Genomic DNA, 20,441 nt, shown 5'->3' on the forward strand with positions numbered 1-20,441 from the left:
TTCATAATTCATGTGCTTCCATTCGTTTGGCTATTTGTCCCTGTGCTTTTCCAATCTTGGTCTCAACAATTCACACTCTTACAGTCCTTCCTCTTTCTCGACAATTGTACACCTGGAGTTCCACCTGGGGCCTGGCTGAGGATCTCTGCATCCACTTCCATCAGTTATTGGATGAGAGTTCCAGCACAACTGTTAGGGTGTTTGGCCATCTGATCACCAGACTAGGTCAGTTCAGGCTTTCTCTCGACCATTGCCAGTAGTCTACAGTGCGGGGACACTTTGCTCAGCCTGGAAGGAGGGGACTGGACCTGCCTGTACTGAATCTACAAGGTTGAGCTGAATCCCCAGGGGAGTCTTGGCCCTGGAGGAGATGGGAATGGAGGGGAGGGGCTGGGGAAAAGGTGGGGGCGGGAGGGGGGAGAACAGGGGAACCCATGGCTGACATGTAAAATTAAAACACAAATATAATTTAAAATAATTAATTAATTAACTAATTAATTAAAAGCTGAAAAGCCAAAGCTAAATGTGCTCAGAACGGAAGCTGAAGAGGGGCAGTCCTTCCAGCACAATCGCCCATCCCATCTCTAGCTCTCTTTAATCTTGTGGTTACATTCCCTACTGCATCATGTAGCTATCCAGAGACCTCACCAAGCAGACTGGCGGCTGTGTGTGGGTTGCCTAATTACAGTACCCTGAGATTTAGCCACTTGATAGCCAGTTTTCTCTTTATGAAAGAAGGCCTAATAACAATTTCTGTAATTATCATCATTATTAATACCTCAAAGGTGGCCCCACCCAGAAATGCTGGGAACTGGTGGGATAGGACATGGGTGGGGTCAGTATGTTCCTTTAAATACTGTGATCCAGGTGCAGGCTTCCTTCTCTGAAGGCAGTTGCGAAGTGTTCTCTGATTATCCATTCCCTTTCGTGCACATCATAGTCTCGAACTTACCTCTATTCAACTTCTGTTCACCCATCTGGAAGATCCTAGCCAGCAACCATGGTTGATGATGATTTGTCTGCCTTGGTAGTAGATAATGGGTCAGGAATGTGCAAGGCAGGTTTTGGTGGTGATGATGCCCCTCGGGCTGTGTTCCCCTCCATGGTAGGGCGTCCCCGACACCAGGGGGTCATGGTTGGTATGGGCCAGAAGGACTGTTACGTGGGAGACGAAGCCCAGAGCAAGCGAGGCATCTTGACCCTGAAGTATCCTATTGAACATGGAGTTGTCACCAACTGGGATGACATGGAGAAGATCTGGTACCACACTTTCTACAATGAGCTACGCGTAGCACCAGACGAGCATCCAATTCTTCTCACCGAGGCACCGCTCAATCCCAAGATCAATCGGGAAAAGATGACGCAGATAATGTTCGAGGCTTTCAACACACCTGCCATGTATGTAGCTATCCAAGCTGTACTGTCCCTCTATGCTTCGGGAAGGACTACAGGTATCGTGATGGATTCTGGGGATGGGGTCACTCACACTGTGCCCATCTATGAAGGTTATGCTCTGCCCCATGCCATTCTACGACTGGATCTGGCAGGCAGAGACCTGACTGATTATCTCATGAAGATCCTGACGGAACGAGGCTATAACTTCACCACCACAGCTGAGCGGGAGATTGTGCGGGATGTCAAAGAGAAGCTGTGTTATGTAGCCCTGGACTTTGAGCAGGAGATGGTCACTGCAGCGGCTTCATCCTCACTTGAAAGAAGTTATGAGCTTCCTGATGGGCAGGTGATCACCATTGGAAATGAACGCTTCCGTTGCCCAGAAGCTATTTTCCAGCCTTCCTTTCTAGGCATTGAGTCCAGTGGGATCCACGAGACAACATTCAACTCCATCATGAAGTGTGATGTGGATATTCGCAAGGACTTGTATGCCAACACTGTGCTGTCTGGAGGCAGCACCATGTACCCAGGCATTGCCGACAGGATGCAGAAGGAAATTGTAACCTTGGCACCAAGCACCATGAAAATCAAGATCATAGCTCCCCCAGAACGCAAGTATTCTGTGTGGATTGGGGGCTCCATCCTGGCCAGCCTGTCCACGTTCCAGCAGATGTGGATCAGTAAGCAGGAATATGATGAAGCTGGTCCTCCTATTGTCCATAGAAAATGCTTCTGAACGGGCTTCCATGTCCCTTTTTCTAGGTCAAAATGGTGGTACCCATCTCACCCAGTAAAGGTAAACAATTTACTTCCTATACAAGCCAGCAAATCCATGTCTCCACGCATGTGTCCTGGATTATGACACAGCTAACCACACTGTGATTTCTATCAGCTGAGGGAATTCTGATATCATATTCTATTTTCTATGCCTGTAGGGCTCAGAGAAATAGAGACTTGCTTACATGAAAATATGTGACAAGGAGTAAAATCATGAGGAATATAATTCCAGAGTGCATATCACAATTTCCAAGCTTTAAATCTAATTCTTGCTAAAATATTCAACAACGCTCTATACAAACCTGCAATATAAAAGTTTAGCAGCTAGGTCTTATTAAGTCTTTTCATTTATTTACTTCTTTCTACAGATATAATGAATTTTACAGGTCAGTTGTTCTCTATACCCGCATATGCATCAGGGGAGTAAAACATTACATCTTAAAATATAATAATGCATTTGGCTGACTGAGCAACTTATGTGAATTTCTTTGCTTGCCGACAGTCAACATTTTAGTAGTTCTGTACTTCAATTAATTGCCTTATTAAATAAGCACAACTCAATAGTCACTGTTCCATTAGCGTATATAAATCAAATAAATTTTCAACTCAAGGTGGAGCTCTGTTAGTCAAACATATCTTAATGTATGTCATCATACTCAGGAAACTGCAAACCTACAGGTGATGACTGGTTTTTTTTACATAGAAAGATATTGTTATATTGAGTTCATTTTGTTCTGCTACAGGGTGACAAGAATAATTTTATTTGCATTTCTTAGTGTAATAATGAGTCTTGAATAATAGCTGTTGGCCTTGATTTTGGATATTTCTATTATGCAAGGATGTCACTAAAGGATGGGGAAATACAGCCCCAGTTCCTTTGTAAGCAATAAATCTTGGTAGAAGTTCAGTAACCTCAAGTATATTCTTGGAAAGGTTTTGTTGGAGCTCTTCTTTATTACATCCAGTGACTGGACATACTTGTTCATGTGCATGTCTCTGAGATAGTAGCTTCTCAAAAAAATATGTGTTTCATCCTGCGATGTTTGTGATGTTTTAATGAACCCAGTGGTGATTTAACAGTTAATTTTAATTGTTAAAGAAGTGTGACCATGTCTTCTTCCATCTATGCTGTGATTTCTGATTATTCGGTTATCAGGTTTATTTATATTTTTCATGTTTTTCATCTAAAAATGTAAAATGTTTATTTGCTTGTGAAGATACTTTCAGATACTTGGGAGGGAGGAATCTCCCCTTTCATACTTGTTTGGAAACTAGTATGTTTAAACATACAAATTAGAATCTTTCACCAATTTTGATTAAGATGGAACTTTTCAAATAACTTGATTATTTCTTATTTCCTTTATCAGTTAATGCAATTCTTAATCCGCAAAGGCACTTTATTTTACAAGACTTGCTTTTCATTTAATTTCATTACAATAAAATTGCATCATACTTGTATTTTGGATTTCCTGTTATTTCCCCTCACTCCTTCCCAAAGAAAAGAAGAGTGACCCAGAGGACCATGCAGCCTATGCATGACCTGCTCATCCTGTGTTACTCATCCTCACCTTGTACCTCCTACATTTGGTCATATAAAGCTAAAAGGTCACTTTTTAAATAGCTAGTCAGATACATTTATAAATTCCTCATAATAGTAAGGTCTAGTGTATGACCCGGCATTCAGTAATTAAGTTAGAGACAATAACAGCGTAATAACATCCTGGATTTATTGCTACAACGCTTCTCGTTTACAGAGTGAGGAGCCCTCACAAATATTCTGACCTACATTCTGAATTACTAGAAAGAAAGAAAAACCGAAACCTGTGCCTCCACCCATGCAATGTTTATGGAATAGATGAGGTGAACTCTCAGGAGAATAAACTACAGAACTCTAACAAGAGATGGACATGTTAACCCTGTAAGGCAAACAGAAATTTAAACCTTGGGTCACTGAGTATGCTATTCATATACATGGATAGCTTGACTGACGTGTCCAATTGGGGCTCAGCCCATCTCATAGCTTTATAATTTAGAATCAATATTCTGTTCTTAACTAGTATAATTGAACTGTTGTTTGGCAGTGGTTCACTAGCCCGGCTTATCAACCATATTACTCAGAGAACCTTTTACAAAGATAGATTCCCAAGCCCAAGACTCAAAAATTCTGACTCAAGAGGTCTAGAGTGAAGACTTAGGGTCCCAAAGTGCAACCAAATAGAAGAATCACATTAGTTAGAAACATCTTTATTGGAATCTTTAACCAGTTTTGATTAAGATCCATTAAGATTAAGAACTTAAAGCACATTACAGACCCAAAGATGAGGAAGGCATTTGGATGCCATAGCAAATGGCTTTGCCCTTCCCCCATGCTGCATCCTGAGTAACAACTGCAGCTGGCACTGTTGGTTTCCCCAAAGAGTAATTCCCCCCGATCATAGGGAATAGTCTTCTGAAAACATGCCTGATCCCAAGCTTCTCTGGCGTGTAGATATGCCATTTAAAATGATGAGATAAAATAGTTCTGGGAAAAAGTTTGGACTACAACCTAGATACACAATTCAAAGTTCTATAATATGAAAGGACTCAGATGTGAGGACTGCAGTTCCTGGATGAACCAAGTCTAATCCTTCGGGTGACTAGGACTTGACACATTCATTCACTAATTTCCCAATTACTTAATTCCCCCATGCTTTATGTGACAGGGTACTAGGGCGATGTGTCAAGCCAAGTGGGGGATTTATAAAACAGTAGTGAGAGAAACAATGTAGACTAAAAAGGTGTGTGTATAATCCAAGATAAATTCACTAACTAAACACAGACCATTGTCACTCATGTGAGGAAATTCAAAACTAGAAGATTAATGGGCTGACAGAGTGGAGGCAACCCTCGGTTGTCTTAAAGCACACCCAGGTTATACTGAACACAAAAATTTAGATGGCTTAGGCAACATTATGAACACTATTAAAGGGAATAATAGTTATTAATTCCTTTTTTTTATTTGTTGAGATAGGGTTTCTCTGTGTAGCCCTGGCTGTCCTGGAACTTGCTCTGTAGACCAGCCTGGCCTTGAACTCACAGAGATGTGCCTGCCTCTGCATCTGAGTGCTGGGATTAAAGACATGGGCCACCATGGCCTGTGGAGTTAATTTTTAATTTAAGTGTTTCCATTGGCAGAAACAGGAAAAAAAGCACTCAACCTTTAAGGTTGTGTTCAAGTGTCACCTCTTATGAGGATCCTTCTGTAGCCAAAGTAAAGGTGACAAATCAAGTCCCCTCCTGTGGTCCTAAGCTACTGTTTATATGCACTTCCCAGGCATACGTCCACACTCTCCCACACACCGTCAAAAACACCTGAAGGACAAGATACATAGACAGTGCTTACCCACCTCTGAATTCTCGTAGTGCTGGTCACACAGAGTCATCCAGCACACATGAATGACTTGTGAATTCTGCAGTACCTCACAAACACACCCTACACATGGCTGGGTCCATGCTGCCCAACCCCAGCTCCCATCTAACAACGTTTGTGTTCCCTGTTTTCTACCTTCTTCCTCTCTTCTCTTTCCTTTTCTATCCACCACTTTTCAACGTAAGAGGCTGGATTTGAACCACCATTGCTTGTCAAACCGTCCATCAGCACTCTCTTCTAAACTACGTGCTAGTCACATGGCTGCTGAGACTTTGAAAGTGAGTGGGGGAACAAAGGAAGGAAGAAGGATTGGGAGGAGGAGGAAGTAAAGGAGAAAGACAGAGAGTAAGGAAAAGGCAGAAAGAAACATGGAAAGACTAGGGGAGAAAGAGGGAGGGGACATCAATCGCTGAGTGCAGTGGTACCTTTAGCTCTTTTAATGTATTTGCATTCTTTTTCAGCCCCCAATTGTCCTAGAGTTGAGAGCTTCAGGTGTCCGACTGTGCAGTAACTCAAAACACTGTAAAGCAATGAAAAGTTTTTGGTTGACTATTTGTAGCCTCCTTATAGTTTACAAAACATTCCTTTCAAAGATGTTTGAAGCTAAGAACTAAACATGTGGCTTTCCCAATACTGCTTCCAGATGTTGATAAGTCCATTTGGAATGACTGTAAGGGCACACATGCAGGCACACATGAGCAGAGCATTGATACCTTAACCCTTCCTTTTTAAATATGAAAGGAACTGTCTGAACTGTAATTGTCCTTTTTTTTAAGCTATCCCCATAAATGGTGAAAATTCTACTGAGTTGCCTGCCTTGTTTGGCATCCTATTAAAAATTTGCAATCCAAAGTAGCTAATGACTTTAAGTTATAAATAGAGGTGTCAATATGATGCGATGGTTGATGTTTTATCCAGACAACATACCTTCATACCTATTTCTAACTCCTATCTGTCAGCATTTACATCTTTCTTTGGGTATTGAGAAATTTGAGCACTTGAAACTCTTCACTGGGCATTTGGCAGCATGTAAAGTCAAAGCCATATTATTCTCTCTAGCATTGGAAATAAGACCTTTGGGCCACACATAATCCACATGACACCTTATCTGATGATGAAGGAAATAGACAAAGAAGCAAGATGAGGATTATTAGAGCTCTCACTCAGATACCCTTCATGGTCATATGGTGCCAAGAAGAGCTTTTCTTGGCTATGTTATTGCTTGGGAGTAAAACAGGGAACGTAGGCATCAACACTGAATCATAACTTCCTCGTCCCATTCCTCCGTTTTGCATGTTCCCTGTGTGACCCCCTCAGAGAGGCACCACAGAGCATATGCAGGAACTCTACCACTTTAGGGTGGGGAAAAAAATCATAGACTCTTCATAAATAAATGAATGTGACTAAGTTGTCATAATTTTCTTTTTTATATACTAAAATGGTGATGGGCTGAATTCAGCCAATAGGCAATAAAGAAATAAATTGTTTTCATGTGATCTTTAATTCATTTAATTCAGAGCCTGATTGTTACATACTGTTCTTATCGTCGTGGCTGAATGCCTGAGGGGAAAAACAAGTATGGGAGGAAAGGTTTACTTTGGCTCATAACTTGGGAGAGTAGTGTCCATTGTGGTGGAGAAGGCATTGTAGGATCCATGGCAGCAGGAGGCCCTAAAGGACCAGGAAGTGAGGAGAAGTGAATGCCAGTGCTCAACTGGCTTCCTCCTTTTATTCAGGCCAGGACCCCAGCCCCAAGCCATGCAATGGTGGTACCCATGTTCAGAGCAATTGTTCCCTCTTCAGTTAACCTTCTCTGGGTCCAGCCTCACACAGAAACTCAGAGGTGTATCTGCCAGGTGATTCCAAGGCCAGCAAGTGGACAGCAAAGTTAACCATCATGAGCCATTTTAGTTGTTCTTAGTGATGGGAGATTGACATAGTGGAAATGCTATTGGTTTAAATAACTGACCCTGAAAGCAAAGGGAAGCTAAGTTTGCTGCCCTCACAGGAACAGAAAGTATGGACAAGGCTACAGGATGCTTTGCAATATTTCTGGGACAACTATGTTTAGAAGTAAAAGTGTCCAAAGATATTATACTTCTGTGTGAATGAAAAACTAAGGCTCAGTTCTTCCTTGATGAGGTATCTCAAACACACCACCATCACCATCATCACCACCATACCATGCAACACACACAGCCACCACCACACAACACAACACACACACATGCATATATAATACATACCATCTCCACCACAACAGACAACACACACACACACACACACACACACACACACACACACACACACTACTACCCCCATATCACACAACACATACACACATATACCCCAAGTAAAACACCACAGCCAATTGAGCTTGGAAGGGAAAGATCTGAGCTACAAATAGAAATATTTTGAAATGCAAAATAACAATGGTAAGAACAGACATAATAAGGCAAGATAGGATAGGTCATAGTCCTCTATGCTACAACTCAAAAAGTGAGTTATACAGCAGTCAGTTATACAGTTGGGACTGTAAGACCAAGGCAGGGAAGCAGAGAGCTCAGATTAGTCAGAAAGGAACCCCAGAATTCATGAATGTGGAGAACATTAACATGTTCAAAGTCATAGCATACAGGAGCTGGGGGCGTGGGTAGGAGGCAGCGTGTTTCTTTATCTTGATCATAGCTCCAGTTATTGTGACTAATATACTCTGTGCTAAGACTAAAGATGCTGACAAGATGCAGGAAATATGCCTATTCTCATCAAGGACTCTGAATAAGACTCTAAGACATAAGTACACAGAAACTGAATTTAAAATGAGAACAATTATGAGTGACGTTGTAGGAAACAGCTCTGAGAAAAATCCACTGAGCAATGTGCAGCTCTGCTGGTGATTGGTGGAGAGGGATCTGGGGGTAGGGTTTCTCTACTGTCTATGCACTTCATAATCAAAACTGCCTCTGACTCTCCCAGGTGATCTAATCCAAGTGTTCCTAGCACTCCTGAAGCACTAAAGTGTGATTTTTTTGCTAGAAGACTAAGCACCTTGTTACCAATAAGATTTAGGAGACTACAGGAATATGGAAAACTGTAAATGACCCAACAAAGGACCTGAGTTACAACTCCTGGATCATTGGAAAGCTTCTGGAAAGAACAGAGTTGCACATTGAAGAAAAGATCACAGTGGTCCTCATGCTGGATGTAGCAACCAACGTTAAGCATTCATAAAAAAATCACAGTCTTGACCAGGGGTAAACAACTGGTTGTTTAGGATCAGTAGCCTGTGTGGGGGCGGCAGGGTGTGAAAGTGGGGTTTCTAGATAAAGCTACCCCAGGTGAGATTTAAAAAAAAATGAGACACAAGTTACTTTCTATTCAAACCTGAGATGTCTGGAGGGAGCAGATGCACGAGGCTAGGGAAGAGATATTCTCACTAATGAGAGGGGATGGGTGAGGGGAGGAAGGGAGGGAGGGAGGGAGAGGGAGCAGGGAGAGCAAGCATCAGTTCAAGAGTTAATGTGACCCAGGGCAGCCTGTCTCTGACATGCTTGAGAACACAGTTAAGGTCTGTGTGGACAGCATGAGCTGGCTATTTAATCTTTGCTAACCTCACAATAATTGTGCGACTGGCCTTACTCATCCCTGTGAGGACACGCAGCATCAATTTACAGTAGGTGTGCTGTTCAGTGGACCCAAGTACCAGGCTTTTAGATGAGGGCCTGCTGTGTCCAGCACAGCTCCACAAATGGAGGCAGTTGGGGGTAGGGGGTAGCAAAGAAACAACAAACACAGAGGAACACACAGAAAGTGAAGCCAGGGTCAGGTAGATTGAGCTCTCTGCTGGAGAAGCCTCCACAATCAGTTCACTAAAGAGAGAGGCAGTTGGGCACATAGTTGAACAAGGAGGCAGGGTTATTGCACACAAACAAACAAGGAGGCAGACTTAGCTTATCTCGGTAGGAGTAGTCTGTGTAGGAACAGTCTTCAGGCCAGGAACATCCAGAATGAGAAAGCAATGATGGACATTTTTTGGACACACCATCAACATCACACATGGATCAGAGGAAGGCTTTGACATTTCCCTTGGAGCATCACGCCAAGGAGTAGGAAGAAGGCTTTGCTATTTTCCTTCTGAGTCTGGGGCTCTGGGCTCTTTGACATGGCTGTGTCCACACAACAACACACATTCACTCAGGGCTTCTTCACTCCCCACAAGGGCCTGTCCCTGGAGGGAAATGACCAGCTGAGAGACACATGTCTCCAATGACTCCATCACGCATACAGAACAGAACTTCAGTGGGAAGTGAGCATTTGCTTGGAACAATTAAAGCTTCAACCATACACATTGGTGGAGTCTGTTCTCTTTGCAAACACAATGCAAGAAATTGTTGACATTTAAAATTCTTTATTTCCATATCCAGTAATATTAAGGCTTGCAGATTTAGAATGGAAACGTGCTTTAAAGCATGCTGAAATAACAGACCTTTCTGAGCAGTACAATTCAGTAATGTGGTGTGGGTCTAACAGGACTACAGGGTATAGATAACTCACATCATCCATCCAGCAAAGGAAATCTGAAGGATTTCTACTGATTCTTCTAATACAGATGCCTTCTACTCTTTAGAACTAATCAACTGTAGTCACTTATTTTAGCTGTATTTTTAGAAAATAAAAACATATTAAGAAGCACATCTATGCAATGGAGTATTACTTAGCAGTTAAAAAAAAGCAATGACATCAGGAAATTTTGAAGGCAAATGGATGGAACTAGAGAATAATCATCCTGAGTGAAGTAACCCAGACCCAGAAAGACAAACAAGGTATATCATGCCTAAGTGGATATTAGCTGTAAAGTACAGGATAACCAGGCTACAATCCACAGGCCCAGAGAAGCTAGGTAACAAGGAGGGCCCAAAGAGAAACACAAGGATTTCTCTGGAAAGGGGAAACAGATGAGATCTCCTGGGTAAACTGGGAGGGAAGGGGGAATGGAGGTAAGGGAATACAGGGATCAGTTTGGGCGAGCTGGGACAGGACAGATGGATAGAAGCAAACCAGCTCAACGTCCTTTTTAGCTCTTCAGAAATGTAGTCTTTGTTACTAGATTTAGGGTGAATCTTCTGACTTCTAGTATTTACTCAATATTTTCCTGAAAATCAGAGAGAGGTCCATTGGTCACTGTCCCTTACACCTCTTCACTCTACTAGATGTCTCATGTCCTTGACTGAAACAATGAGAAATCGGGCTGAGTCGTCAGTAGTATAACAGGGCTAGGAACCTTCCAGAGTTACATGAGCATCTGTAACCTTGTTTTTCCAGAAACTGCCTTCCTGGCTTTTGGCACTCTCCGACCTTCAAGCCCATTGTCACATCCCTCCAAGCCAGGCTCCGTCCTTGCAGCCTCTCCCTCATGTTAGCTGCCCTGCTCCCTTCACTGCACTAGCTCGATCCTGGACCATACAGGGTAATCAATCCCCTTAGGCTGATTCAGGCTTGCTGAGAAGTGTGAAGGAGCAAGAGCATCTAAGAGCCAGGCCCAGGACTCCTGTCAGGACCTTGTTGTTTTAGAAGACTCCCGCTCAACTGCTTAAATCACAAGTACCCAAGAGGGATTTTGTTGTTGTTCTGTTTTGTCTCAGGGTCTCTAAAGGACATTTCCAGAAAGTTTGCTAACTGATTGAATAGAGAAAATTAAAGAAAAGGGAAGTGGGGGTGGGGAGGGACGGGAAGGGGCCACTGGTGGACATCGCTAGTGACTCAGAGCTCTCACGTGTAGGGTGCTGAGTGTCAGGAGAGGAAAAAGAAGGTCATAGCCTCTGCCGCAGCCTTTTCCTTGAAGCTGAGGGAAAGTAAAAGATTTGCTACCCGTGTCTCAAGCAAGTGGATTTTCCCTTTTCTTCTGCTTCGTTGGCATCACTTTGGGAGGTTCTCAGAACCACTTAAAAATCCAGGTTTTCCACATGAGATGTATTAGTGGGAGCTTGTCTTGGTTCCATGGTCCGCATCCTGAGTTCAGATTGCTCCAGTGACCTATCAGGCATCCTAGGCATAGACTCAGCTTCCACCTCACCAGCAAAAAAAAGTATGTCCTAGTCACAAAAGTAGGGCTGTTCCCTGGGAGAGCAGGCTCCTTCAGTTTCCAGGGAGCTAGCTTCCAAGCTGAGAGACAGGCTCCAGGGGGCCTCAGCAGGCAATGAGTGTGAAATACTTAGATGTACAGATGTGCACCTCCAGCTGTCCGTGAGTGTTAGGATCGGATCTGAAGGCAACGTTTCTCCCTGTCATCACCAGGCCCGTGACTGAAGGGACATTAGTGAACCAGGTAGGGTAGAAAGCAGCATTCTTTCTCCCAGCTCACAGAGACACAGACCTAACCACAGACCCTGCCAGAGGCAAAAACCAAAACATCTCCCAAGTAAATCAAGGCACCTTTGGGCCTAAAATAGGAATGGAGTTAGCTGCCTTAGGAATCAATTTTGTGAATGCTGTCTGAGGGTAAGTGAAAACAGACTCAGAATTCCAACCAGTCCTCTGTGATAAAGGAAATGGGAGTGATATCAGCAGACACTACCCACAAGCCTTAAATGCAGTCCCCTTCCATGCCACAAGGCCGATCATCCTCTCCAAAGGGTGTGGTGGCCTGGGTAGTTGCATTGGGCACTCGGGACAAGCATGTATGATTAAGCCCTGCAATATTGCAACCAGTGCATTGGGCACTCGGGACAAGCATGTATGATTAAGCCCTGCAATATTGCAACCAGTGCATTGGGCACTCGGGACAAGCATGTATGATTAAGCCCTGCAATATTGCAACCAGGCTGCCCTGGAGCTCTCACCTGTGGTTGTCTCAAGCCTCCAGTCAGTGACCTTCATCAAGGAGGCTGACCACCCACCGTTTCCTGTCCCAACCATCACCCACATTTCTAAGACTCTTGTTTCAGAAAATCTGCGGCACCAGTGTAATAAAATGGTCTTTTAAGGCAATCCTCCAACAATCAAGGGGAGCAAAGCCAGTCTCAAAGAACCGTGACAATAGGAAAATCCCAAATGCTCAGCCAAGAAAATGAATGAACACATGTGGCAAGGGAGCATGGGGAGGGAGGGCAGGGGAGGGGAGCACCCTACAAGGTCTGTGTCTGGGTTATAGTCATGTGTCTGGCAGCTGCAATCCAGGGGACAGTGGAGGGTCCAAGCCCCACATCAGTCATGCTGTGGGGTCTGGGGCTCACTTCTTTCTCCATCCCTTCCCCATACCCTCTGTCTCTGATGATCAACCATGTCTCTTTCTGTCTCCATCTTGAGTTTTATTCTCAAATCCACAATGCGAATATTTTGACATTTCTGCTATGATGATCAGATGTACAAACGGTACACGTGGCACATCACAGAAACAAAAATAACAAATAAAAAAGAAGGCCAAAATCTAGAGCTTAAAACTCAAATCAATCTCGGCATACAGGAACTGGTTTTGGAACAATCAGCACACTGCATTCCTCACTTCCCCCTCAAAGCCCTCAGGCCCACCAAAAGGTCAGGGCAAGACACAGGCAAGGTAGTTTGAAGTGGTTGCCTTTCCTAAACAATAGAATCTTTGTGTAGTTAGTATTGGCTTTCTGGAGAGCTTTGTAATACCCACATCTCCCACTGGCTTCTGAGTGCAGCCTTCCTCAATTCCAAGATACAGTTTTAGAAGGCAAACAGTGGGCTCTCAGGCACCCAGCCTCTTCTGCAGGAAGTGGGCAGGGGTGACAAAGGGTCATTATCCATCAGACATTTCACTCGCCTGGTGCCTTGATTTTCTTCTCTAAGTCTTCCTGAGGGTAAAAAAAGTCTTCCTGCAACACTCCTGTAGCTACTGCTGTGGATGATAAATTGAATTCATAATTTTCTCAAAAAAAAAAAATCTTTTCCCCCTTGCTAGAGTTTAGCTTCAGAGTGACACCACACATCTGTTGCCCTATCCCCACCACGGGTTCCCCAGCCCAGAGCCCTTCTGGTTCTGAATTTGTCTCTGTCTCACAGAGAGCCCACACCTCCTGGGAAAGGCAGGTGTCCACATAGTGAGCTGCCTGCACAGAGGTGAATGCTTGGAGTAGTCCTAGAATCTTGCCATCCAGAATCCAGACCCTTCCTGGCTCTGTCCTCAACTTCAAAATCTGGGAGAGATTTCACTAGATATACAAGGTTCTGGGGATGGACCCCAGGGCCTTGCACATGCTAAGCAGGCATGGTACCACTGGGCTATATCCCAGATACTGTTTTGTTACTTCATGGCTGGGGGGCGGGGGGAGAGGGGGAGAAGGGATGTCTGTTATGTAAAATACAAAGAAATGTTTACTGAAAAAAAAATTCATCTTAGCAAATTTGAGACTGCCACAGAGGGGGGAGGAGGGGAAGAAAGGGGAGGGGAGAGGAGGGAGGGGACTAAACAAAACAGAGGGAAGAGAGGAGAGGAGAGGAGAGGGGCAGGGACCATGAGGTTGGAAGTGGAGAATGAGTCAGGGGAGACATAAAAGACCCAGGTCTGTGAGAAATCAAGACAGAGACCAACCAGGAAGAGCCAGAGGACGAAAGACTCACACTGCAGGCCTGCAAAGACAGAGAGAAAGCCACTGAGGGTCAGACAAAAACCTCAAAATACTCATTACTAGGGATCTCACCCAGGTTTCTTCTCAGTTTCCTGCTCTTTATGATCCCCACCAAGTGAATCCTGATGAGACGTAGTGTGGGTGTAGAAGACAGGGTTTATGAAAAGGGTAAGGGTAGACAGTGGCCAAAAGAACCACTGTACCCACGAGCGTGGTTAGGCTTTAGAGTATCAAAGCCTCTGAAATAGATTTCTTGGGCAACAGTTCCTGTTGGGGTGGTTGGCAGGCCCTCTTGGATGAACTCTGAGGGAGGAGACAATGGCCTGCCTTTGTCCTGGCTAGATAGTAATCTTCTGCTCTCCTGTGCAATTTAGAATGTCAGGGCTCTTCCAAGGGCCAAATATAAGGCTCAGTTCCCATTCCATTAATCAGAGTCCTGCAGTTTCCACACCTGGTTTTAGAAGTCGCCGATGGTAGAAGAGAGAGCCATACTCAGTGATGCTCAAGCCTGCTAACATGCTAACGTCTAACTAGCTACCTAACAGTTTGGCCAAAACAAAACTGTATTCCTACTATGGGGAAGGGGAAAATAAAGAGGAATCCGAGAGGGGAGGCTGTTTAGGGGGAACTAAGGATCTCATCTGCCCTATAGAGCCCCTAGTCCCCACCCTAACTTTCCATTTGCCCGTGAAGACACAGGGGTTGGCTCGGTGGGCAAAAGCATTTGCTGCCTGAGTTTTATTCCCATACCCATATAGTGGATGGAGAAAACTGACGCTTAGAAATTGCTCTCTGAGCTCTACCCCACCTCTCCCTTTCAGTCTCTCTCTTCTCCACCCCCCGCTTCTCTCTCACACACACACACACACACACACACACAGAGAATAAGTGAAAAAGAACATAGGCACATGTGTCTGGATGGGTTCTTTTCATCCCCTCCACAGGCCAGCTCTTCCTTAGTTCCTGGCACTGACATTGCTGCCATCCGTCACCTGGTTGTTACTCCTCGTGCATCCCCTTCAGAAGGGGAAAAGGAAGGCTCATCAGAGAGTGTCTCAGCCCCAGTCAGTCTTGTCCCCAGTCTCCACTGATGACTTTAACAGAATCCCAGGGACGCGGAGAGTTAGAGTCGGGGTATTTGTGACAATTTTTCTCTTAGCAAATTTGAGCTATTTAGACCCTACACAGCTTTTCAGTCACCAAAAGAGGTACCTTGTGGTTTTTTAAGTTGTAGCCCAGGCTGGTCTTAAACTTGGTATCCTCCCACCTCCACTTTCTAGTACTAAAATGATAGCCCCCAAAGCCATGCCTTGAATATATTATTAAGGAAATCAGGAATTGGAGTGAGATGCCACCAGGCATGTGCATTCTGTACCAAGTATGGTTTCAGGGAAGGGTGAGCCTTGTTCATTAGGGACTTGTCTGGAAGGAGGAGGGAGTTTTGTTCCATGGACCTGAGAAGCATCAAAGGAGTGAAAGGTGATGAATGACCTTTATAACAAATCCCAGAGCCACGCTATCAAAATTCAAAACCTAGCAATGTACCTATGGAGCACACTCCAGAGCTATGTGCCTATGGAGCACACTCCAGAGCTATGTGCCTATGGAGCACACACAAGAGCTATGTGCCTATGGAGCACACACAAGAGCTATGTGCCTATGGAGCACACACAAGAGCTATGTGCCTATGGAGCACACAACAGAGTGATGTGCCTTTGGAGCACACACCAGAGCTATGTGCCTACAGAGCACACACCAGAGCTATGTACCTATGGAGCACACATAAGAGCTAAGTGCCTATGGAGCACACACCAGAGTGATGTGCTTATGGAGCACACAACAGAGTGATATACCTATGGAGCACACAACTGAGCGATATGTCTATGGAGTACATACCATTCTTATATTTTGCTCTGGTTTTGCCCCAAAAATGTTGTTCAAAAGTCATTGTTCTCCAGTAATCAAGAAAATCCAATTTAAACATTTCTGGATTTAAACACAGCTCAACAACATGTGTTATATTTTTTCTCTCCTCTTCCTCCATGTCCCCTTAATATTTCTCTTCTTTTTTTTTTTGCAGTTCTGTGGGTCAAACCCAAAGCCTTGTGCTAGGCTAGGCTACACCTACCACCTACCACTCCACCACAAAGCTATATTGGGAATAAATAGTATTATCTCCCCAATTCCAGAGGGCTCTGAGAGGAAAGCGAAAGGAAGGCTTGAAGTCTAAAGTAGCATCACGTGTTTGAAGTCTTAACCCAAGCCAGTACATGATCTTTCTCAGGCTCCAACTATTGACTCAGGGACTAGGTTGTCTTCACAGCTACACTTAGTTTCTCCCATCAATTCCACAGACAGCATTTAGCACTTCTCATAATGTATATGCAATATAAGTCCTCAAAGGGGGCAAAACGCTTCTTTCCCTAAAGGGGTCACTAGTTAAGACAAGGTACATACAAAAGACATGGAGAAATCAGACTCACCATGTCCAGTCCCAGAAGGAAGAAGAAAAGTCACAGCTGTCCAAATGGATGAGACAAAGCAACAAAATGCTAGGATGGGGGACATGGCATTCAAGATGATGTTGATGAGCAGGTGTGGAAATATGGAGGACCTCTAACACATCATGAGCTAATGTTACCCTCTGCCACATAGCTGCTTTCCCCACATCCTTTGCCAGACAAAAATCTGACAAGACCTCTTGTGTTTTACTAGATTTTAATATGTTTGCACTTCAGAGACTTTTTCTAACCAGGTGTTTAAAAAAAAAATAAAATAAAACAAAACAAAAAACATGTACAAATCGGGAGCCAAATATAAATCACATATCTCAAGATACCCAAGACATCCCTGATTCCAACTCTCCCGTGTCTTTCCCTTCTTCTCCACTTCTTTCCTTCCTTCCTTCCTTCCTTCCTTCCTTCCTTCCTTCCTTCCTTCCTCCCTCTCTTTCTTCCTTCCTCTCTTCCTTCTTTCCTTCTTTCCCATTCTTGTTTTGAAGCTTCTCGGGGCAGAATAATCCTTAAGGCAGAACATGAACTCGGAAACCCAAGCTAGGATTTGCCACATACCAGCAAAGTAACCACTCTGAACTTGAAGTTCCTCATTCACAAAATGAGGCTAATTATTCTACACTCCCGGGTTGGGACTCTACATAATCATGATTAAATACACCAACACAGTGAGGGTGACTGAGGTGTGCTGTGGACGCCATTCTCTCAGCTACTTCTACCTTCATCCCTAGAATGCTGTCCTGTCTGCTCCTTCCCTAACCACAACCTTTACTCAAACTTGACAATGAGCCCCAAGAAAACTTCACCAAGAGATAATATACAGTTCTTCCACTGGGACTTGCTCTAAGTAAGGGATCCACTTTCTATTTCAGGGTTTTGCAGGATAATTTTGCTCCTCTTACCAAGAGAACATTTTGTTCTTAACCAGTTTGCTTATTCTCTGGATCTGTTTATATTTGTACAATCACTGGTCTGTTTCTTTTCCCTATTTACTCATCCTTCTGAAATCAATCTAACTTAAGTGGCTGTCACGTGTGCTGAAAGGGCTGCAGCCCAAATCCCGGTCCACTTTGTTTGTATAGTGCCTGGATCGGAGCATGGAGGAAAAGCATTCAGCCAACGCAACAAGTAAACTCTGATTCAACCCTCTTCGAAACTTTCCTTTCCTTACCACGGGCCCCAGTCCTGACAGACTGAGGGAGTGTGTGACAATCATCTCCATCTTTCAACCAGAAAGCCAAGCACAGCCTCCACTGTCTGTGTTCTCTCCATCTCCTTCCTTCAATGCTTCCTTCCCTCCCCACCATATGTTCCACTCTTCTCTCTAAGCTTCCCTCTCCAAGCAGAATGCTGCGCAGCATGGTGAGAACATGAACCTGAAATGCAAAAGCTGCATATGCAGGTGTTGCAAGACCCTGGAGCTGAATTTCTATCCATCTCCCCAAAGGAACAAAGTGAGAGATGCTATGGGATGTCTTTCTGTAGACTGTGAATATGTGTCGCTCTGATTGGTTGATAAATAAAGCTGTTTGGCCAGTGGTGAGGCAGAATAAGATAAGGCGGGACATTCCAACTGGAGAGAGACATGGAGAAGAAAGGCAGGTGGGGAGAGACGCCAGCACCACCAGGAGAAACAAGGTGTGAAAGTACCGGGAAGCCACGTCCACGTGGCAACGTATAGATAAGCAGAAATATGTTAAATTATAAGAGATAGCTAACAAGAAGCTTGAGCCATAGGCCATCCAGTTTGTAATTGATATAAGCCTCTATGTGTTTACTTGGGTCTGAGCAGCTACATCACCCAGTGGGACACAGAAAAAATTTCCAGCTACAGAGAGGTGCAGCACAGGGCCAGGAGGACCTGGTTCCTGCCCACCTCGTCCTCTAGAAGATTTATGGACATAGACAAGTGAGTGGGCCGACTTCTCCACTCCACTAGATTTATAGTCTTTAAAATTAATTCACAACACCTACAATTGATAGGACATGCCTCACATGAAAGGAAACAGCAAATAACTGCTTCTAGAAGATTTTTGTTAAGTGGAATGCTCTTCAATAGCACATACAATTTTTTTGTTCTTCCTTTACTTTATGGAAAAAGAATCTTAAAAAACCAAAACAGCATGCTATTTGGGAGGAAGGGGATCAAAATTCAAAGATGACCTTCCCTTGTAACCAGAGCAAAAGCTTCAGTGTGGCATGCTGCTTTGCAGGAAGCCAGAAGCTGCAAACTATAACCAACACAGATGTCTTTGTCCTGGGCTTTGGCCAGTACTCAGACTCTGTCTCTCGAGTTGACTTTGCTTTCTGGGCTCTCTCGTCATCAAAACAGAAAACCTGGGCAATAAGCACCAAGGGAAGACAGATTTCTAAAATTGGTCTCATGTCTGTACCCATCCCCAAGACCTTCCTGCTATGAAATCTGTATCAAGCTAGCATTGTTCACATTGGGAAAATCCCTTCAAACCAACTCTGGCCAAGGGGCTCCATCAGATAGTAAAAGTCATAGGATGGTGCAGTCTCCTCTTCTAAAGTTTCTGAGCTCACAAGCACAGCACATCACCTGTCACAGCTGCACATCCTGAGGCTCTATGATTTAATTGAGAAGGTACTGCCAAGTACAATTATTGACAGGAACCTGTTAAATAAAAGGTTATTGTAACTGTCCTTTGCTTGAGAGCAGAAGTTAGCAACGTGCTGTGTTGTGGCTCCTTCAATAGAAGACTATGTTATCCTGCCTTTCTGTGCCTGTGATTAATAAAGAGAGGGAAGGTGTCTTCAGGGATAGTCATCATCATTTCCTGAAAAGCATCAAAACCCAAGTTAGAAGCTTCCAAACCGTGTTCTCAGTGTGTATTCCAGTGGTGACTTCTAGCAAAGATAGAGAAGTCAGTGAATGGGGAGATTCCACAGGCTCAAGGATAGAGATGAGCAGCATGCCTGCTGCATTTTGCACTGTGTTGAAGTCCTCATGAATCAGATTCACCTTTGAAAACACACCAGAAAGGACAGGGGAGAGAGACAGTGGAGTTCAAATCACAGACAAAGGTGATTGGGTAGTGTATCTTGGGAGACTCCCCACTCCAAAGGCTTGCTTGTTTTGGATAGCAATTGTCAATTCATCTAGTGTACCCTACACAGATTCCAATAAAAATAAAGCAAATATTCAGCACAATACACACTGTGGAGGGCATTCTGTCCCTCTGTGAAAGATAAATAGGACAGTATCACAGTAAGGGTACATGCTTGTGGGAACTCTCATTGTTTTGGATCTAAAGTCTGAAGTCTTCACATTCCCCAGTAAGTCTCTTAGACCATGAAATCTTCTAACACGGTGTGATAAGGAACTCTACCAAGGAGCATTGCCTGGCTTCTTGGCTTATTTCAGGCATGTAGATCATTGATTACCTTCACTGGTTTTCCCCATCCCCTGACTTGATCTGTCCTGACCATCTCAGCTTCCACTTGGCAGTTTATCAGACTCTCACACTGATGTATGTAGAAAACATTTGTCCTCTCTTGGGTTGCCTTGCTGGGGATGTCTTTCTGTGTGCTGTGAATGTGTTGTTCTGATTGATTGATAAATAAAATGCTGATTAGCCAGTAGCCAGGCATGAAGTATAGTATAGGCTGGATAAGCAGAGAGGAGAATTCTGAGAAGTAGAAGGCTGAGTCAGGAGACACTGTCAGCTGCTGCCATGAGAAGCAAGATGTGAAGGCAGAACTGGGAAAAGGAACCAAGCCATGTGGCTAAAC

General features: G+C 44.0%; 1 protein-coding gene across 2 annotated transcripts; it reads left to right on the forward strand.

Moving 5' to 3' along the window:
- The first annotated feature begins 1,000 nt into the window (after positions 1-1,000).
- Positions 1,001-2,131, forward strand: Actbl2 (actin beta like 2). Of its 2 annotated transcripts, XM_036207490.1 has the most exons (2): positions 1,001-1,129; positions 1,256-2,131. In XM_036207490.1, the coding sequence occupies exons 1-2, from the start codon at positions 1,001-1,003 to the stop codon at positions 2,129-2,131; spliced, it is 1,005 nt and encodes a 334-aa protein (XP_036063383.1). The 2 variants fall into 2 exon arrangements, with proteins under 2 accessions (XP_036063383.1, XP_036063382.1); XM_036207489.1 differs by having other exon boundaries at positions 1,001-2,131.
- The last annotated feature ends 18,310 nt before the right edge of the window (positions 2,132-20,441 follow it).

This window comes from Onychomys torridus, chromosome 15, assembly GCF_903995425.1.
Source record: "Onychomys torridus chromosome 15, mOncTor1.1, whole genome shotgun sequence".
Lineage (NCBI taxonomy): Eukaryota > Metazoa > Chordata > Mammalia > Rodentia > Cricetidae > Onychomys > Onychomys torridus.

What these genes read in the sequence shown, in the direction of transcription:
- Actbl2 (XM_036207489.1), top strand. Translation starts at nt 1,001, where the DNA reads ATGGTTGATGATGATTTGTCTGCCTTGGTAGTAGATAATGGGTCAGGA.